The sequence below is a fragment of the Electrona antarctica genome, assembly GCF_951216825.1.
Source record: "Electrona antarctica genome assembly, chromosome: 6".
In the NCBI taxonomy this organism is placed as follows: Eukaryota; Metazoa; Chordata; class Actinopteri; order Myctophiformes; family Myctophidae; genus Electrona; species Electrona antarctica.
This window is the reverse complement of record NC_136811.1, coordinates 31,021,405-31,040,339: the sequence shown is the minus strand read 5'-3', so window position 1 is coordinate 31,040,339 and position 18,935 is coordinate 31,021,405. Positions and strand designations below refer to the sequence as shown.

The following is an 18,935-nucleotide window of genomic DNA, read 5'->3' as shown; positions in this document are numbered from 1 at the left end:
TGCCCCTCACTTCACACAGATGTGATTTTTAGATACAATGTGCAGAAAAAGGTAAGAATTGTGCATCGTAGTACCGCTTTAGCGGTACCCGTGTCAGTGGAACCTCATCTCAGAGCTACATAGCGGCCGAGGGAGAGTTTACATTGGGGCTAGTAAGAACTACAAGTCAAATAACATTGCCATTTCCCTACTTGAAAAGCTTGTCAGAAGAAAATGTCATTATGTCTCAGCCCCTTCAGATGCATTTACCTTTCCTCGTGTGCCAAAAAGAAGGAGGTGGAGAGGTTTCAGATCACTTCTGTGCATCTTTAAAATGTGGTCGCTAATCCATGGAATGTCCCCCAGTTTAACTCCTCTGCCTAACAGAACAGATATCAGAGAGCATTCATACACACAAACCACCAAAAACGATTGCTTTTCAATCTTGATCTTGTAAAATAGTGCATCACATCAAGCAAGCTCAATCAATAAAGACATTTGAAAATAGTGTTTAGAATAAGTATTCAGAATCACCAAGGGGCTTACCATTTTCAACCTTGCTGTACCGTTGTGGGATGATGATGTGGCGTTGAAAATTAAGTCTTTCAACAGTCTTCTTTATTCGCTTACCCTCAAGAACTTCACCAAGAATCCCTTCCCTCAAACCTATTTTTCAATGCAGGGGGGGGATAAAGGAGACACTTTATGTGCTGTGTGCCTGCTTTGTGCTAGGAGTAAGATATAAGAGAATAACTCAAATACACCACAGCCATAACTAACCACTTTACCTTGCCCATACTTGCCTCTGTACTTGCCTCTGTACTTCTTTATTCGCTCACCCTCAAGATCTTCACCAATGGCTGCAGGGGGGGGGGGGGGGGGGGTGGGGTAAAGGAGACACTTTATGTGCTGTGTGCCTGCTTTGTGCTAGGAGTAAGATATAAGAGAATAACTCAAATACACCACAGCCATAACTAACCACTTTACCTTGCCCATACTTGCCTCTGTACTTAACTCTTTCACCCTCTCTATTATAGACCAAAACTAAATCTACTAGCCCCAGAATGTCTGTGATCTTACATCTGTGGCTCAGGTAGAGCCCACTGGGAGAATGCTGCCCTAACTTGGCGTCACCAGGCTTTCCACATCAGAGGAAAGCCTGCTCTTGTGTTGCAAAATTGCCATGTGATCCGGTCGGGAGCAGATGATATCGTTGAGTCATGACTCATGTTGTAGTCATTAGGCCGGAACGCCTCAATCAGGAACATCCTTTCCCTCAAACCTATTTTTCCCAATAAAAGTGTGACTCGTGGCCCAGGCGGTGGCGTAACCGTCTGGGCACCCGACTGGTAATCCAGTCGCAGTGTGCCGCGGGTTCGACTCCCGAGCCCGACACGGCCTTTACTGCATGTCTTCCCCCATCTCTCTCCCGTTTCCTGTCAGCCTACTGTCTGTCCCTTCAAAAAAAAACAATAAAAGGCGTAAGCCGCAAAAAAAATATCTTTAAAAAAAAAAGAAAAGTGTGACTCGTTCACTCGTAGCCTGCAGCTTCTTTGGGGGGAAAATCAGTTTGAGGGAAAGGAAGTTCCAGATTGAGGGTTCCGGCCCCCAAAACAATGACTACAACATGACGTAACGATATCATCCGCTCCGACCGGATCATAAACCCGAAAAGGAATGCTGCCCAGGCTAATGCTGCCCGATTCCAGTACAAAACACTGGTGATGACCTAAGGTAGCCAATCATGGGCATTATTGTGGACCCCACAACCCATTCAAAGAGCTCTGTAACACGAAACCATCCCTAAAACACCATGGCCAACTCTGGACCCTGGACTTGTGTACCGAGCATGAGCAGAATGAATACAAGATACCAGCTTGTACCTTTACTTGGATTTGGCTGGTCTACCTCCACTTCATCGATGTCCCGTTCTGACTGCAGAGGAGCGCTCTCTGTGTCCTCCCTGTCTTCACTCATGCCGGCACTGCTTAGTTCTTCCTGTAGCATGAATTGAGTATGAATGACTCAGAGCCATTGAAAGGAAAGTTCCGCCAATGAGGAGGCAGAAAACAGCCCCGGTCATGTGGTTCATCATGTTTGTCACTATAAAGCCCATAGACTCTAATTAATTATGTCAACTTCCGGTTCAGGCCTTTGTTACTACTCGCCAATAGTCTATGTAGAAGAGCCGCCATTGGACTGGCCCGATGAAGTGAACAGAGGTGGCACAACTTTCTCTCCAAGGCTCTGGAAGGACCTAGTGATAGCAGTCTGATATTGAAGCGCCGACAAACGCTTCAAACCGGAAACTAAATGTACATAGAACAACTGCTTTGCTTGCTTCAGTGAGGAAAAAGTCACGTGACAAATTACGTCCGAAGCAGCAACTGGTTAATTTCCTCGGACTGGTTTGAGGATCAGCTGCCACAAAGATCATAAACACCACAGAGAAAACCTGTCTGTAAATTACTTTCGTGGCATGCCCGTTGCGTGGCTGACTGGTGAATGGAGTGTTGTGGGTTCGATCCTGGGGTGCTGCTAGGCCTGTCACAATTATTACATAATCATCTAATTGCAATTATTTGAGATAATCACAATTATTTTTGCACTAGTCCATACCCGTTCAGGGATATGACATACCTTTACTTGTATTATATTTATACACATTTTTATCCTCCTATGATTGGACAATATAGGGTGTAATTATGCATTATATTCTTTCATATTGCCTATTGTCAATATAGGCAACCACTCTCCCCAGGATTGCATTGTCAATGCCCGTGTTCAAATTCAGATCGATTGCTCCAGAAAAGGGAAATCTCGTTATGTTGCACAATGTCTGATGACATCTCACAGGTGTCCCCTATGGCACACCCGTTATGCGATGCTCAGACAATCACAGTGCAGAATGGCACACTTTCCAGCCAATCACAGCGGCCGATCACAGTGCCAAGCACCTCAAATTTGGCACCAATTCCGTCCTCAAAATTTCAGGACCTTCCATTCAATCACAACGGCCTCTCCCCTTATCCTGCCGTCCTCAATTTCAGTGCAGAATGGCAGACCTCCCAACATCTTTAGAAAAATAAAGTTAGACTATTTTCTATTCAATTCATTGTAACAGTAACTTGAATAAATTATCTACTCCATCACCTCATACTCAATGTCATCACATTTCTGTTCAGTTATTTGAGTCAGTAGGCAGTACCTACCTGCTGGCAGACAGAGGGCCCAAGGAAGCAATACTCATCGACCCTGTCCTGGAGACTGTTGGCAGAGATCCTCCTAAGCGTATGGATGTACCGGGGCAGAGTCTGAAAATGGCAGGTATGGTTCTTATGAGTTGAATTCAGATTCACGCAACGCAGTAATTCAGGCTGGAACCCAGTATTGTGCAGAGCCATAGAGTAAGACAGAGTTACAACAACTCCGTTCACTGCATGCGGCCAGGCTCTTCTACATAGACTTGTATTGAATAGGGACAACCGGAAGTTTACGGACTGCATTGGAGTCTATGGGCTCGTGCGAGTACAGTACATGAACCGCGTGACCAGGCTGTTTTCTGCCCCCTCAATGTCTTACTCTATGGCTCTGGTATTGTGTAGCTGTGTAAACCATCTTCGCCTTTATTTTATAATTTTTTGTATAGAGGGACAGACAGTAGGCTGACATGCAGTAAAGGCCGTCGGGATCGGGATTCGAACCCGCGGCACACTGCCAGACTCGGATTACCGGCCAAGGTGCCTGGACCGCTGAGCCACGGCCCAGGCCTGTGTAAACCATCTTAAAGTATTTTCTTCTTTCTTCGATTATGCACACAGAGTTCAATCATCCACCTTGACCGTTGTGACTAACCATGTTACCGTGTCCACTTTGGTGTAAACTCACTCCTCAGCTTCACCACCTTGATTTAGATAATTTAAAGCAATATTTGTACAGTAAATATGACATGTAGTGCAGATGAATTCCTGTGGCATGCAGATTTTTTGTGCATGGAGAGATGTGTTCTAACGGAGTGGTTTGGTAGGAGAAGCGGAATGGATAAACGGGCATATTGTTTTGCCCCCCTTTCAATTTAGGTGTGAGCGATGTGAGACAAAGTCACAAATTACATCCGGTACGAATATGTACGTACTTTGCAAAAAAAAGTTAAAGTGACCACATGCTGGTGTGCAAATCAGTGCCACCATTACAATATAATCACATTTTTACCAAGAAAGAGATACCAATATTGCATATAATTTTACAAATAAGGTATGTAGATGTAACACCTCCCGGGCACGGGGCAGTGCTACAGTATTTATGTCTCCTAAAAGTGGAAGACAGATGAGACAAATAAAACATGCTGCTCTCATTGGAATCATTTATTAACAATCAGTGTACAGTCTATCAGTCTGTATTATAGTGGATAACTTCACTTCAGATGCTAAATCTTTTCATCAATAGTAATATCAATAACAAACAACCATGACTTTACTGTAGATGGACAACTACATTCATACACATTTTCTTATATGGCATTCACTGTGGCTAGAAATACTAGAGTTTATATACTACTGTTTATATCCAAATTAGCATTACATGAAAACAATGGTACAATAATTAATACATTTTGTTCTGTGGAGTAAATACAGATTTACCCATTTGAAAACACACAGTAACTGTGTATTGTTACCACACAAACTTAGTGTTCAAGACAAGTGTGAAAATTGTATTATTATATTATTTATAATGTGAACAACATTCACATGTTGTTCCATGTTAATATAAATGCTTGTGCACTTACAAACATACCTAAAAGTGGAAGACAGATGAGACAAATAAAACGTGCTGCATTCAGTTGTAGCTGCTCTCATTGGAATGAGGAAGACAGGCAGCCACCAACAAGATAAAGTCCACAGTCCATAAAAGCACGTATTGCCCCACACTGCCCCTAGTGGTAGTCCTCCTACTACTACTAGTCCTCCTACTAGTCCTCCTACTGGTATTCAAAATAAGAACACAAATGTGATACATACTTTTAGTGTGTGTCACATAGACGTGCCCTGATGAAGTCGAAACATGTTGGCTTTTTTAAACTTTTCTAAATAAAGTACATTTATTTTTATCCACGCTCTCCTCATTTTTAACCTTTTGAGTGCTCGGATCGCCACCTTTTTAAGGTATAGACAAGACAGATGCTGCATTTTTAAGCAAGCTTTATAGTTTATAGCATAACATCACACAAAGAATATCCACACATTATAGAATGAGCTGCACTACTTACTATTCAGTACAAATACACACAGTCACACAAGTCACAATCCATTACACTACAGTATTCCACCCTCACAGGAAAATATGTAAGCAACCGTGTACAAACAGTGTCCACCCTATAATCTAGCCTGCACCATGTAGCACAAAATGCACAGTCACAGTAATCATTCATGTTTTTTGTGTGTGATTATTTATTGTATAATTAAGTTAACTAGAGCGGTGCCTATGGGGCCTCTCTACAGCGGTGCCCGTTGGGCACTGGCCTACTTGGAACGATGCAAGTTGGAAATGCATGCCCCACCCACATATTATGCGGTGGAGCCTCTAGTCTACAGCGGTGCCCGTTGGGCACTGGCCTACTTGGAACGATGCAAGTTGGAAATGCATGCTATTAGGTCTGTGTCCCTTTAATGCCCATATATGGAGTTCTTTGTCAGGCATATCAGAATGATGTCAGAACAGGCCAGCTCCATATATGGACCCTGGGCAGGGGCCCTGTCCAGAGCCCGGGCAGAGGCCTTTTTGTGGCGGTTCTGGACAACCGTGGGTCCGACCGACTCAACACCGGGCACTGACTGCACCCCCTGCGGTGGTGTGGCACACGTGTGTTGAATTTCTTGAGTTACGTGGATTACACACACACACAGACAGAGACATGGTGCATTTATAGATAGATAATAAGGAGGAGGGGAGAGAACAGATGGTGGAGGTGAACGGAACACTGCCCCCCCCCCCCCCCCCCCTCCCAGTGAGCTGTGGCGTTCCACAAGGAAGCATTACTGTTCTTATATATATCTAAACGACATGACATCAGCTTGTGACTGCACCTTGTTCCTGTTCGCAGATGAATCTGCACTGCTGGTCTCAGACAGGAACAAACTGCAGGTTGAAAAGGCCCTCAGCTCTGAACTCGGTAGAATCTGCACCTGGCTCGCTGATAACAAACTATCTTTACACCTGGGAGAAACTGAATCCATTCTCTTTGGATCAAATAGTAATCTCAGCAAGGCTGATGGCTCCTTGGTTAGAGTGGGTGACAATATTATCACACGAAAAGATCAAATTACCTACCTAGGTTCCATCCTGGAGGCTAATCTTTCCAGTGATAAAATGGCCACCAAAGAACAAGATTCCTATACAGGATCTCCGCACTGGTCAACAAAAACACCTTGAAGACCCTAACAGGAGCCCTTGTACAAGGTTTCTTGACTATGCATGCACCTCTTGGTACTACAGCACCTCAAAGGCCCTTAAAACAAGGCTCCAGACTTCCCAAAATAAACTGGTCAGACTACTACTTGGCCTCACTCCCTGAACCCACTTCACCCCTGCCAATTTTGACAGGCTGAAATGGCTTAGGATTGACGGCAGAGTACTGCATCTTGCAATGGGTCTGGTCCACAAGATTTGCTACACCACCAAGATACCCATGTACCTAAATACTTACTTAATGTCAACGAAGTCCACACCCACAACACCAGAGAGAGTTCAACAAACCATGTGCAACCCAGATTCGGCACAAACAAGGGACTAAATTAATTTTGCTCCTATGCCACCAAAATGTGGAACGCCCTACCAACAGCCATCAAGAAATGTGAATCCCTTGAATCCTTCAAAACCGCTCTCAAAAGGCACCTACAGACGGCTGCAATTCGAAACTGGCCCCTGTAAAATCTGAATCCCCCCACCCCCTTTTCCCCTTACTGTATATGTTTACTGTGTAATGCTTTACCAGTGTGTTCTCCACAGTAACAGTTTTTGTATTGAGTTGTGCTTTCGTTTGAGATGTACCCATTCTGTATACTGTACAATCAATCAATTTGTCATATCTGCCCTGTGAAAATTGTGATTACAAAGCCTAAAAGGCAAACAGAAATATATATTGTAATGTTCCATTGTTCAATGCAAAAAAAAAACACACACAATGAAATCGTTAATTGCAATTATTTGTGTGACAATTAATCGTCATCTTAAATTTTTAATCGTGACAGACGGGGGTAAGAACGAGGCAGGCGCAGCGCACCTTATCGAACACGTCGCGGAGATGGACGGGGATCTCCACGGGCGTGGACACCGGGTGGGAGGAGCTAAGAGAGTCCACTTCCATGGCCTCGAAATACGTTCCCAGGAAGTCGTCGTCCTGGCGAGAGACGAGACAGGAAGGTCAAACAAGGTCATCTTATCAAAGACATTTAACCGTCTAATGTAGGTCTACAAGAGACAACAGCCAGTGAATAGCAATACATTAAATGTGTCAAATCTTTGAGTGTTCTCCATCCTACAAACATAATCACACACTGCTCCATACACAAACACTGTTTATTTTTGTTTAATTAATTTTATTTCAATAAAATCAAAAGCATTGTCTACATTTAGGCATTTAGCATATGCTCTTAATCCAGATACAGGATAAACCTTGGATGTTGGCCAAATAGTTTATTACAAACATGAATCAATTAAGTCTTTATTTAACAGTACATTCCTTCCTAAGATGAAGATTTCACATAAAAAAATCGTTTCGATGTGTCCCGTCTATGCCTACATTAAGTGCAATATTGTACTTCACCAGGAGAGGTCACTGTAACACTAGAAGGATCCCAATGGAAACAAGCCACAGGCTTTCTTGGTACGCTCATTCTGTAGCGCGGAGCTAATGAGCCGCTCATTCTATCTGTGCTCCAAGATGATTTCGGAGCTAATTACTGGGAACGTATCGGGGCTACATGAACATTAGTGAGGACCAATTATATGAAGATAGTTTGAAAAGTGGTCCTTTAAGGACTTCTTAATTAAGGCTATGGACCAGAGCTAACTCTCTCGTCTCCATGCCTTCGGCCTGGTGGAGACAATAACATTAGCTTGTACAGTATGCTACAGTATACTACAGTGTTACGCTTACGAACCACATTGCATACACCATTATATTATAGCTGAAAGTCGCTGTCGCACCGGAAATTAATAGTAATAACACAACAGTTAGCTACGTAATTTGTAGGAGGCAGCTATCGATCATTGTACCGCGGGCGTGGCAACTAGGCAAGCGAAGGGATTTACTAACAAGCGTTACCAGTGTAAAACAAACCCAGTGTAAAAAGCGATCGCATGCGGCGGAACTCGCTAGTTAGCGTTAACAGTTTACCTTTTACAAGCTAGAGAGAAGTGTGAGCATGTTGTTGTTCTTCTTCTGTTGACTTTCCGGCAGGCTGGACGCCCGTCGACGTACTGCTGCCTCCCACTGTTGTGTTAGGTATTGCACACCCTCCGGTTTGAGAAAGTTCCTCAGTGAGATGCAACAAAGCCCTGCATCAAGTACTGATGGACTATGGAAGTACCTTTCCATAGTGTATTTGGAACGCGTACTCCCAAGGCTATGCCCACATCCACCTCCTCCCTCATCAGGGCCCCTTTGGCTGCCACCCCCACTCCCCAGTCCCCACATGAGCAGCCAGGAACCCAAAAGAAACAGACTCCAGTTAGTTCAGATGACGAGATGCCACGTGAATTCCCATCCTGCAGTCATCAGCGCAGCCTGAGTCCGAGCAGATAACCACCTGCTGCGGCCTCACTTCTTCCACCCAAATACTGCCCATATTAAGGCCACTACTAAACACTGACAGCCGTCTGCTCTGGGTGATACGAATTAGGGAATGTAGACTACGAACCCTGATGCAAACCCATGGGCCCATCTGTGTATACATGCAAGTGGCATGACCAGTTTTCCTGCATCCGATCCCTCATCAAATCCTCTTGGTCTCCCCAACCCTTCTCCCTCATCCTCTTAAAAACTCCACCTCCATTTTTGATAGATGGTCAGATGATAAGTGTACCACAGTACCCCATCATGTAGCTTCAAACATTATCTGGTTAATCGTTTACCTGCATTCTAGGCTTCCCTATTACACCTGGGCTGGCATTATGTGTCCTTGGTAATTAAATGTGTCGATTGAAGATCTCGGACATCTACACAGAAGTGGTCAGAATTGCATTAATAGTGTAAATGCAATGAGTCTTGAATCCATTTACAACTCTAACAGATAAACATTTGTAGATTAAGGTGAAATAGGCAGGGCTTCAACTTGAGCTGCACCAGGGCACAGGGTTAATACGGCCATTTGATAGAATTACAAACACAGCAACTACAGGAAGTAACATTTGAATGCACTTAGAATGTTGTGTGAAAATGTGTTGCATGTTAAGAGGAATAACAGGAAAACAGGTAGTGTGACCAGAGTGTGGGACACTTTAGTATTTAGAAATTACCAATACATTAACAAAGGCGGTAATTTACATGGTCAAGGTCTGTCCTATGCTTGCTGGCATATATACTGTGAGGCACTATGTGACCAGACCACCACCCATAAACCAGATAACCATGTCATCATGTGATTTAAGGCTGATGCATAAGACACTTTTAGTGCCTACATAAAAGGAAAAGGGGACCATTGTAAACGCATTCAAATAAATAAATATGAAAACTGCAGTTGCAAATTGTCCTGAAGATAGGGATAAAGTATGCCCGTTTGTTTGTTGGGAGTTAAGTCTTTGTACAGAAAGTGACTTTATTGTAGATTTTCAGACATATACAGGCATTTGTTTAAAAAAAGGAAAAAAAAAGGTAAAGTTTAAAAGTGAATTTTGTATTCTGGCATAAGTAAATGCATTTTCTTGTAAAATTGGCAAAAACCAGAAAATTGAGTGATGCAGCTAAAGACAATGTAACTAATCAAAGTCCTTCCAATTTAAGCAATAACAAAATAATGGGATGCAATGTGTTAATCAAAAATAGCTTTAACAAATCAGAAACATGTACAGATTTACATACAATATATAAAAAACGTAACATCGTAATTGCAATTTAGAACCAGGGAACAGATTTGGCAAACACTGCACTGGGCGGTTAAGACATGAATATTTAAGAACAAAAACAAAAATACAAAATTTTGACCTGCAAAACATCACATTCTAATTGTGTCTGGAAATGACATTTTATTTTACTCTCAAGTATGCATGAAAAAGGGGATAGGGGAGAACAGGGTAAGATGAGCCAGCGGGTAAGTTGAACCACCCCCTTTATCTAGAAAATTGTTGCCATGTGACCTTAAATCTAGCATCCATCATTTACACTTGGCTGTGAAGTTGGGAAGCACACAAAAAACTGTTTTGTCGGTCAAGTAAAATTTCGACACATGTAAAATGACTGTTATACAAAGCAAAATGTACCTAGGTCTAAAATGTAATATCATACACGTTGATCATTTTGCCTTGCTTCCAGGACAACTTAAGCAAAAAGTGGTTCATCTTACCCCGTTCTCCCCTACACAGATAAAGAAATAGAGCATTTTCTCCAGTAATTTAACAGAAAACAATTAACCGAGAACTGTTTTACAAGTTGTCTGTGACAAACTCAACCACAGCTAATTGTAAGGGACTAGTTTATAAAATTGTTAAAACTTGACCTTAGAATTGACCATAAGCTGAATTTGTACTCTTTTGACATCCTATAAATCTACAGATCCTCTAGCTGCCTGTCTACAACTACACTACAGCATGCCGTAATGTAACTTTTACAATGCTAAACAACTTTCTGCAAACCAGTGACACAATGGAACAGAGTTCTGCAAAACATGTTAAAACACTGAGGCAATTTCTTTAACGTTATATCAAAATATATAACACATGCGAAGGTTATTCTGTAGCTTCAAACATTGTCTGGTTAATCCTTTACCTGCATTCTAGGCTTCCCCATTACATCTGGCATTATACGTATCCTAGGTTATGTCGATTGTAATTACATAGACAAATTGCATCAAATCAAGGTGACAATGCACCAAGACAGATTGAAGATAATCCTCTACACACGGAAGTGGTCAGAGATGCATTAATAAAGTGTAAATGCAATGAGTCTTGAATCTATTTACAACTGCGAGTATAGATTTGTAGATGGATTGAACTAGAAAGTACCGGCAAAGTAAGAAGGTGACACAGGCAGGGCTTTTCAAAAAGGAGCCAGGTGGGGATAACAACTTCTAACCAGGTAATTTCCCCCACTACCTAGTTGACGTACATATTAAAAGAGGAAGTGGTGATCACAATACTCTGCAATGGAAAAACAATGGCAGTCTAATGCATTTTCTGGATAGATATTGATTCAGTGACTGGTGGAAAGCAGGGCCAAACATTCCCTCACACAGTTCAGCTGTTGTGATCCTTCAGTATATTTTTAACTGATTAACTATAGGAGAAAGAGAAAAAATTAATATGAATTTCAGTGTTACACTCAAACTACAATATTTAGCATTGAATATAAAAATAATGAAAGGATCGACTACATGAAACATTTACCTCATTCTCTTAAATCTTTTCTACATTTAATTTTTTCAGTAAAAGCAGAAATACTGTACTCACCCTTTTGACTGTCTGTTTGATATAGTCCTTTCGACAGGTTAGGTCAATGTCTGGGTACGTGTCATATACCTAAAACAGACATAATTCAAATTCAACACAAATGTTTCATTTTGAATGACAGTTTAGCTTAACTCCTTAAACGCCGGTACTGTAGGGGGCGGTAGGTCGGAAAGTGCCAGACAAATCAGAAGCAGCAGAGGAGGCCAGCGGTTGTTTACTTCCGTTTGAACCAGAAGTAAAAGTCGGCCATTCCGTGCCAGTCTCAGAGATCTGTTGTGTCCAGCGGATCATAGTTTTTCATCGTGCAATGTCAAATTAAGGTCTAATCAAGCCCCGAATATTGCATTTTGAGCGCATTATGATCCACTCGGTTAGTAAAGTCTGCGTGCACATGTGTGTGAAAGGACGATTACGGATTTTGCCTGTTTCTTCCATGGAGGCTAGCAGGGGTTAACAACAATGCTAAAATCAGCTGAATATATATTTTTAAACTCCGAATTAATCAAATCTCGGGATCTCGTCCCTGGCTACCTGCGCAAAGGCGTTCTCTGGTTTCAAGGAGTTAACTCACTTGAAGTTGTGAATTGAGCATGTATACTAAACTTAGCAAAGTCCTAGACCTAGACAAATTAGAAATAGTTACCCTCTGGCAGATCTGTTTCATGGTAATCTCCTCCAGATTGACTTCCTTCAGCAAACTCTGGACAGTCTTCATCAGCTGCTCATCAGACGGGGGCTTCTTTACCATTTTAATCAATGGCTTATCATCATCTGAACTGTCCTCCGTCACTGTTATAGAAGTAATAAATTAGAGTGAAACCACTGTTTAATAGCCAGTCTATTGACCAATGTACCACTGTTCATGTACACTGGCTCCTTAATGCAATCACTTTCTCTCTGTCGTTAGTAGCTTGTCTACAATGCAGCTGCATACGCCTGCATAGTCATCGAGGTTAGGTCAAGTGCCACGGGCTAAGGTGGAGTCTGAAGAGGTGAGTCTTCAGACTATGGCAGAAGATTTGGTGTGACTCTGCACTTCTAATTGCAATGGGGAGTTCATTCCATAGTTTGGGAGCCAGAAGAGTGTGGGATGTGTGGAGTTACTGAAAAACACTGGCACACTGCTTTCATCTTCTCAACCTGCTCTTTTCCATTGTTGTATTTCACAGAGAAATTGAAGTGTTCATAAACATTATAAATTAATTCTGATTTATACTTCATTGTACGATGGTGTTGTAGAAAAAATACTGATCTACAAGCTCACGAGTCACAGGAAATGAGCAGATATACAAGTTCAAAACAGGTTGCGATTCAGCAAGTTATAAACTGCAATTTTTGATGAGCGAGTATAAATTAATGATAACAGTCTTATGGCTACAATTACAATCTAAGGCAGGCATTAAGCAGACGCTCGACGAGTCGACATACAAGTGTGAGATACGAGTAAGGAAGAACCCTAGTCAACAAACCACGGGGTATAAATAGTTAGATCATCGAGAACAATGTAGGCCAGTTCCTCAAAGAACTAGGATTATATACCAGGTACATAATTAACCTAGATTCTGTACGATTGCTTCTCATCTGTATTTTCCATTTCATAAAAAAGATACTGTTAAATCATTGTCTCCACCAGGCCGAAGGCATGGGGAGAGAGTATGTTTTGCAGTCCGTCCGTGTGTCCGTCTGTGAACAGCTAATCTCCGGCATCGTTAACCCGGTCGATGCCAAATTTTGCACACACACTCCCTGGATGCCAACGATGAACCTCTGCCCCAAAATTTCCAGAGCAGCCTGTTATAGCGCCACCAGGAGGCCGCTTTGTGCAAAACAAGTTTTTGGACAGTACACCTACAGATTTTGTCCAAACATCACGCAAATTGGTACAGTCTCTCTAGAGCCATTCAACGAAACAGGTCTTTGAGATTTCTCAGACTCCATCCTGATTGGCTAAGATTGGCTTCCAAAGTTCGCAGGAGTGCTCAGTTTCAAACAAAATGCTGCAAATCATGAACACATCATGTGATTTCCGTGAAATTGCGCACGCACATTCCCACTAGGCCGAGGAAGAAATGCCATGTGAACATTTTCAACTCAGCCTCATGGTGGCGCTATAACTGGCTGAAAAGTGTTTTTACCTCCAACTGCACGGATTTGTGGATAACTTTGTATGCCAACTCCCTAGAAGCCAAGGAAAAACCTTTGCCTGGAATTTTTCACATCTGCTCTTTATAGCGCCACCAGGAGGCCGACATATGTAAAACACATTTCTAATATTACTCCTTCAGATGTTATCCAAATTTCACACATGCTCTCCATAGTCATGTGATCAAGACGGGTTTGTTTGATTTCTCATAATCCACCTTCATTGCCTACGATTGGCCCGCTTTGTACAAATTGCCACAACTACTCAACGCAGTAGTTGTCCGATTGCGGTGAAACTGTGCATGCATATTCCTACTAGGCTGAGGAAGAAATGCCAGTTTTCAAATCAGCCTCATGGTGGCGCTACAACAGGCAAAGCGGTCTCTCTCTCTCTCTCTCTGTGGTGGAGACATGTGCCCAGAAGGGCACTTTTTCTAGTTTGTGTTTTTTCTCCCCTTACTGTACCATTAACATTTTATTATAGTTTCCTCAAGTGACTGGCTTTGGCAGGATGCAGTTACCCGTTTTTAGTACCTGTACTTGTAGTCTTGCCGTTACTGCTACTGTCTGGTGTCGCTTTCTTATCTACATTCTTCTTTTTGGGCTGTAATAGAAAAAACAAGTAAGCTTATTAAAGTGTTTTTTTAAGTAGTGAAAATAGCAGAACTACAAGCTCAACACGGGGAGTCAATCTTCTCTTTTGCGTCTCGACTCTCGAGCTAAAAATATGTGGGAACCACCAGGTTAAATGACACTACAAGGAGCAACGACAAGTGCTTTTAAGGTCGCATTCTCACCTCTACTACGGTAGACTTGATGGGATTCGGCGGAGAAGTTGCATCATTCTTGCATATTTAATTTGCTGTGTTTGCCTTCACACTGGCTGTGTCAAACCGCATCAGGGAAACGCCAGCAGGGAACTTTATCAATGTGTTCAATTCATAAACTACAAAGTGAAATCTATGGTGTTTATACTTCTAGCAATTCTATGGTGTTGAAATTATACTTCATTCACACCTGCCGTGAATCGAAGTCTGGTGCGCTTTGAAGCGAAGCGCCCCTTTTTTTGGCCAAACGAAGCACACTTTTGGTTTCATTTTAACACCCCGAACGCCCGGGGGTATTTAGGACCATTAAATCAGAGCGCCCAGCGATTTGCAGCAACGGAGCACATTTCAAGGTGCACCAGGCACCATCTTGGATGTAGCTAGATGTAGCCAAAACATCTGCGAAGCGATCGACAACGGGTTGTATGATTAATTCTAACGCGACTAGCGACGGGGCTGCGATGGGCCGTCAAAAACATAATCTTTGGTTAGAATTGGACGGATTGATTTAGAGCAAGAGTTATTCACGTTTTAAGATTTTCGGTCTCATCCACTAAAATGGGGGGGGGGGGGGGGGGGGGGGGGGGACATTTTGGATGAAGTCCCAACCGGAAATTACATCGAATGTTGCCCAATGCTCCCAGCCTGTAGAGCGATGCGCTCGGTTATGTGATTAATCTCCGTCCTGAGCGTCGAGCGTTACCATTTGATAGGATGGAGACCTCAGTTTATGCTGCTCAGGGTGTTAATTGCAGTAAAGCATTCTGATGTGAATATGACCTAAGTGTTCAAGTGAATCAAACTCATACCACACCCACCCACACATCCGAATGTCTCTGCTTAAACTCTTCCAATATACATTCACATTTTTTATTTTGAAAGTGCTATGCATATCTATAAATGCACCACGTCTCTGTATGTCTGTACATGTGTATACTTCATATTTGGGCATGCCTGACACAGAACAAAGAACTCCATATATGGGCATAAAGGGACACAGAGAGACAGATACAGAAATCTCCATTTATGGACATAAAAGGGACAAAGACAGACGGGTGTTCCAGACTCTGCTCTACAGCCGGGCACCGGTCTAGTGTGCCCGGCTACCGGTGTACCTAGCATGATGAATGCGTTTGCCAACACAATTTCAAGACAGCCTTTTAATACCATCTTACCTTCTCCTCAGGTTCACTTTCAGTGCCAGCCTCTGACTCGTCCGACAACTCCCTCTTGGCCTTCTTTTTAGGAGGACCAGTCTTCTTTGCTGATGCCCTCTGCCTTTTGACTGTTGATTTCTTGGACACAGGAGACTAATAATAATACACATTATAACGTTAGGATGATATAAATGAATTAATTTATCTTGTGTATGGCCAGCCAAAGTGTACTCAAGAACCTGAAATTGAGAACTATTTAAAGTGCAACAAAACACTGTATTTGGAATATTATACTACTGACTGTATTTGTACACTCCACAAAAAAAGGTGTGTGCAATAATGGCAATAACAGCATTTCAAGTGCTATTTCTATTCGTTGCTTTACCCATTTAGACCTGGTGCAACCAATATGTTGTTATACCTTTGAATCCAAGAGGTACCTCTTGTGTCTCATTAGTTGTTGCTATACATGTTGCAACATAATTATTATTGAAGGTTTTCAGAAACCTTAAGATTTTAGAAGGCGTTTTTAGAATCGGTCTAAGTCTAAATGGGTTAATTGCTTAGATGTAGTTCTGCTAAAAAGAAAATGGAAGTCTCATTTGTTAAGCACTATTGTTTTGTGTTGGAGTATTATACTACCGACTCAGTCTGACCTTGAAAGACTGGTGGCCCTGTTAACTCCACTTAATTTAGCATGGTTGTATTTGTCCACACTACGGAAAAAGTGTGTCCAAAACCGGCCAATGGCCATTACATGCACATAAAGCATTCCTGGTTAAAACATTTTTACTCTACCAGCTACTTAAAACAGAGAAAGTGGTAGGCAAATCGTTGGATGCCCCTACCACTTTCTGGTGGCTAAAAATGTGAATCCTTGACCAAACTCAATTAGACTCACCTCAGCTTCATCCTCCTCATCAGAATCAGGTTTCTTCACGGAATCAGACTCGTCTTTCTCTTCCATTGGTTTCTTCTCTGAATCAGAGTCTGTGCCATCTAATGTCACCGCAACCTTTTCATCTGCCTCATCCTTATCATCATCATCATCAGAGGAGGAAGAGGACTCGTCACTGCTTGTCCAGTCCATGACGATGGCTTTGGACTTGCTTGCAGATTTGGCCTTTTTAGGACTGGCTGATGTGCCCTCAGGCTTGGGTTTTCTCTTTTTCTTGGTCTTGGCTTTGGAGTCACTGCCTGAAAGCACCTTCTTAGATTTCCTCTTTTTTGATGTAAGTGACTGCAGAAAGAATGCAATTATGGCAACCTATTTGTAAAGCACATTTTAGGCCCAAGTGTTGGAGTATTATACTACCGACTCAGCCTGACCTTGAAAGACTGGTGGCCCTGTTAACTCCATGAAGTTTAATTTAGCATGTTTGAATTGGTCCACACTACAGAAAAGGTGTGTCCAATAGTGCCATGGGCCTTAACATGCAGGTAAAGCACTTTTCAAAACATATGTACAAAGTAAAAGAATAATTTACAAGATGATGTTTTTCCCTCACTAGCCTCAGTTGTTCAGGCAAGCAACCTAATTTAAATGCTTATACAAAATAAAATAAAATATGTTCTGGGGAGAATAACGTACCTTTTTTCCATGGTTTCTGGGAGAGATTAGGAATGTCAATATCCTGTCAATCAATTCAGGCTTCGATCCTCCCTTCTTCAGGGCCAGCACATTACAGATGACTTTTAGATTTGTGCTGCTAAAGGATCTACACCAAAAAGAAACAAGATATTATATTTTCACCCAAAGTTGCTCTCAAAGTACTAGGCATGAATTAAATAGGAAAGTTTTCAGACTTTATTTGTCCTCACTAATGCTTGCTATGGGAGCATAATTTCTATAGGAGAGCATAATTTCTGTTTCAGTGGCGGGCTGTGGATAGCAAAGACTTTCCACGGCACGATCTAGAAGCAAAGAATTCACATGCTGTTATACTCCACACAACAGTAAACCGATTCTAATATCTAAAATACTTAAGTGTCCCTTTAAGTAAAGCTACAAATGTATTATTTTTAAACCCAAAGTGAATGAAGTAGTAACTCAACTGAATAGAATTCAAATTGCATTCCAGGAAAAATACAATACATTGTATTATAAGAACAATGGTGTTGTGGCATAGACTTCGTTGACAGCACTATCATCAGTTGTGTCAATTAATGGTCTTGGCTTTGAAGTCACTGCCTGAAAGCATCTTCTTAGATTTCCTCTTTTTTGGTGTAAGTGACTACAGAAAGAATGCAATTATGGCTACCTATATTTGTAAAGCACATTTTAGGCCCAAGTGTTGGAGTATTATACTACCGACTCAGCCTGACCTTGAAAGACTGGTGGCCCTGTTAACTCCATGATGTTTAATTTAGCATGTTTGAATTGGTCCACACTACAGAAAAAGTGTGTCCAATAGCGCCATGGGCCTTAACATGCAGGTAAAGCACTTTTCAAAACAAAGTAAAATAATAATATGTCCCTTTAAGTAAAGCTACAAATGTATTATAAAGCTACATTGTATTATAAGAACAATGGTGGTGTGGCATAGACTTCTTTGACAGCACTATCATCAGTTGTGTCAATTAATGGTTTTGTTTGTTTACACCTTTGTGTGTTTACACCTAATCTTTTCCATTAGATATTTTCACACATTAACATTTAACCACTTCAAAAAAATGACCTTTGGCTCTGTGTTGGTCTGCTTTTTTTCCCTCCACTCTACATCAGTGGTTTTCAACCAGTGGTCCGGGGACCACCAGTGGGCCTTGAGGGGGTTCCAGGTCGTCCCCAGCTAAATGATGGAATGGACCCTTATAGATCTTTAATTTTACACTACATTATTGTATTTACAAGAAGTCAACACAATTAGCATTGTGGACAAAATCTTATCCAAAAAAAACCCCAAAATATTCTTTAGTTTTAGGGTCTCGAGAGGCTAAATCTCATCAAATGGTGGTCCGTGGCTCATAATGCCAAATAAATAATGTTCCTTGACATGAAAAGGGTTGAAAACCACTGCTCTATAAAAACCCTTTGGCGATCTGCGAGGTCACATGCAGATAGGCTATTTTCTGCTAATGTTAACTTTCTTCCAGAATGGGGATGCTAGGGTTCAAGTGGTTAGTGTACTGTAAAAAGTTCCTAAGACACTGTGGGGCCACATATCGCACA

At 41.9% G+C, this 18,935-nt stretch overlaps 2 protein-coding genes across 9 annotated transcripts in view; both read right to left on the bottom strand.

Annotated features, from left to right (window-relative positions):
• LOC306925686 (uncharacterized protein) overlaps positions 1–8,541 on the bottom strand; it is a 35,239-nt gene extending 26,698 nt beyond the window's left edge. For 5 of the 6 annotated variants that reach the window (XM_079504688.1, XM_079504691.1, XM_079504690.1 and 2 more), the window contains exons 1-7: positions 8,375–8,541; positions 7,259–7,375; positions 3,192–3,293; positions 1,863–1,977; positions 783–839; positions 526–645; positions 250–359 (exon numbers count right to left, since the gene is read on the bottom strand). In XM_079504688.1, the coding sequence (XP_079360814.1) occupies positions 250–359; positions 526–645; positions 783–839; positions 1,863–1,977; positions 3,192–3,293; positions 7,259–7,342 (588 nt within the window). In that variant the 5' untranslated portion in view covers positions 7,343–7,375; positions 8,375–8,541. Of the gene's footprint in view, positions 1–249; positions 360–525; positions 646–782; positions 840–1,862; positions 1,978–3,191; positions 3,294–4,773; positions 4,826–7,258; positions 7,376–8,374 lie in introns of those variants that run through there. The other variant, XM_079504692.1, reaches the window with a different exon arrangement.
• A 1,233-nt stretch (positions 8,542–9,774) lies between these two features.
• Positions 9,775–18,935, bottom strand: part of LOC306924835 (protein DEK-like) — a 15,108-nt gene continuing 5,947 nt past the window's right edge. For all 3 annotated transcript variants that reach the window (XM_079503498.1, XM_079503499.1, XM_079503500.1), the window contains exons 6-12: positions 17,358–17,484; positions 16,668–17,006; positions 15,785–15,919; positions 14,317–14,386; positions 12,284–12,429; positions 11,641–11,709; positions 9,775–11,467 (exon numbers count right to left, since the gene is read on the bottom strand). In XM_079503498.1, the coding sequence (XP_079359624.1) occupies positions 11,456–11,467; positions 11,641–11,709; positions 12,284–12,429; positions 14,317–14,386; positions 15,785–15,919; positions 16,668–17,006; positions 17,358–17,484 (898 nt within the window). In that variant the 3' untranslated portion in view covers positions 9,775–11,455. The remainder of the gene's footprint in view (positions 11,468–11,640; positions 11,710–12,283; positions 12,430–14,316; positions 14,387–15,784; positions 15,920–16,667; positions 17,007–17,357; positions 17,485–18,935) is intronic.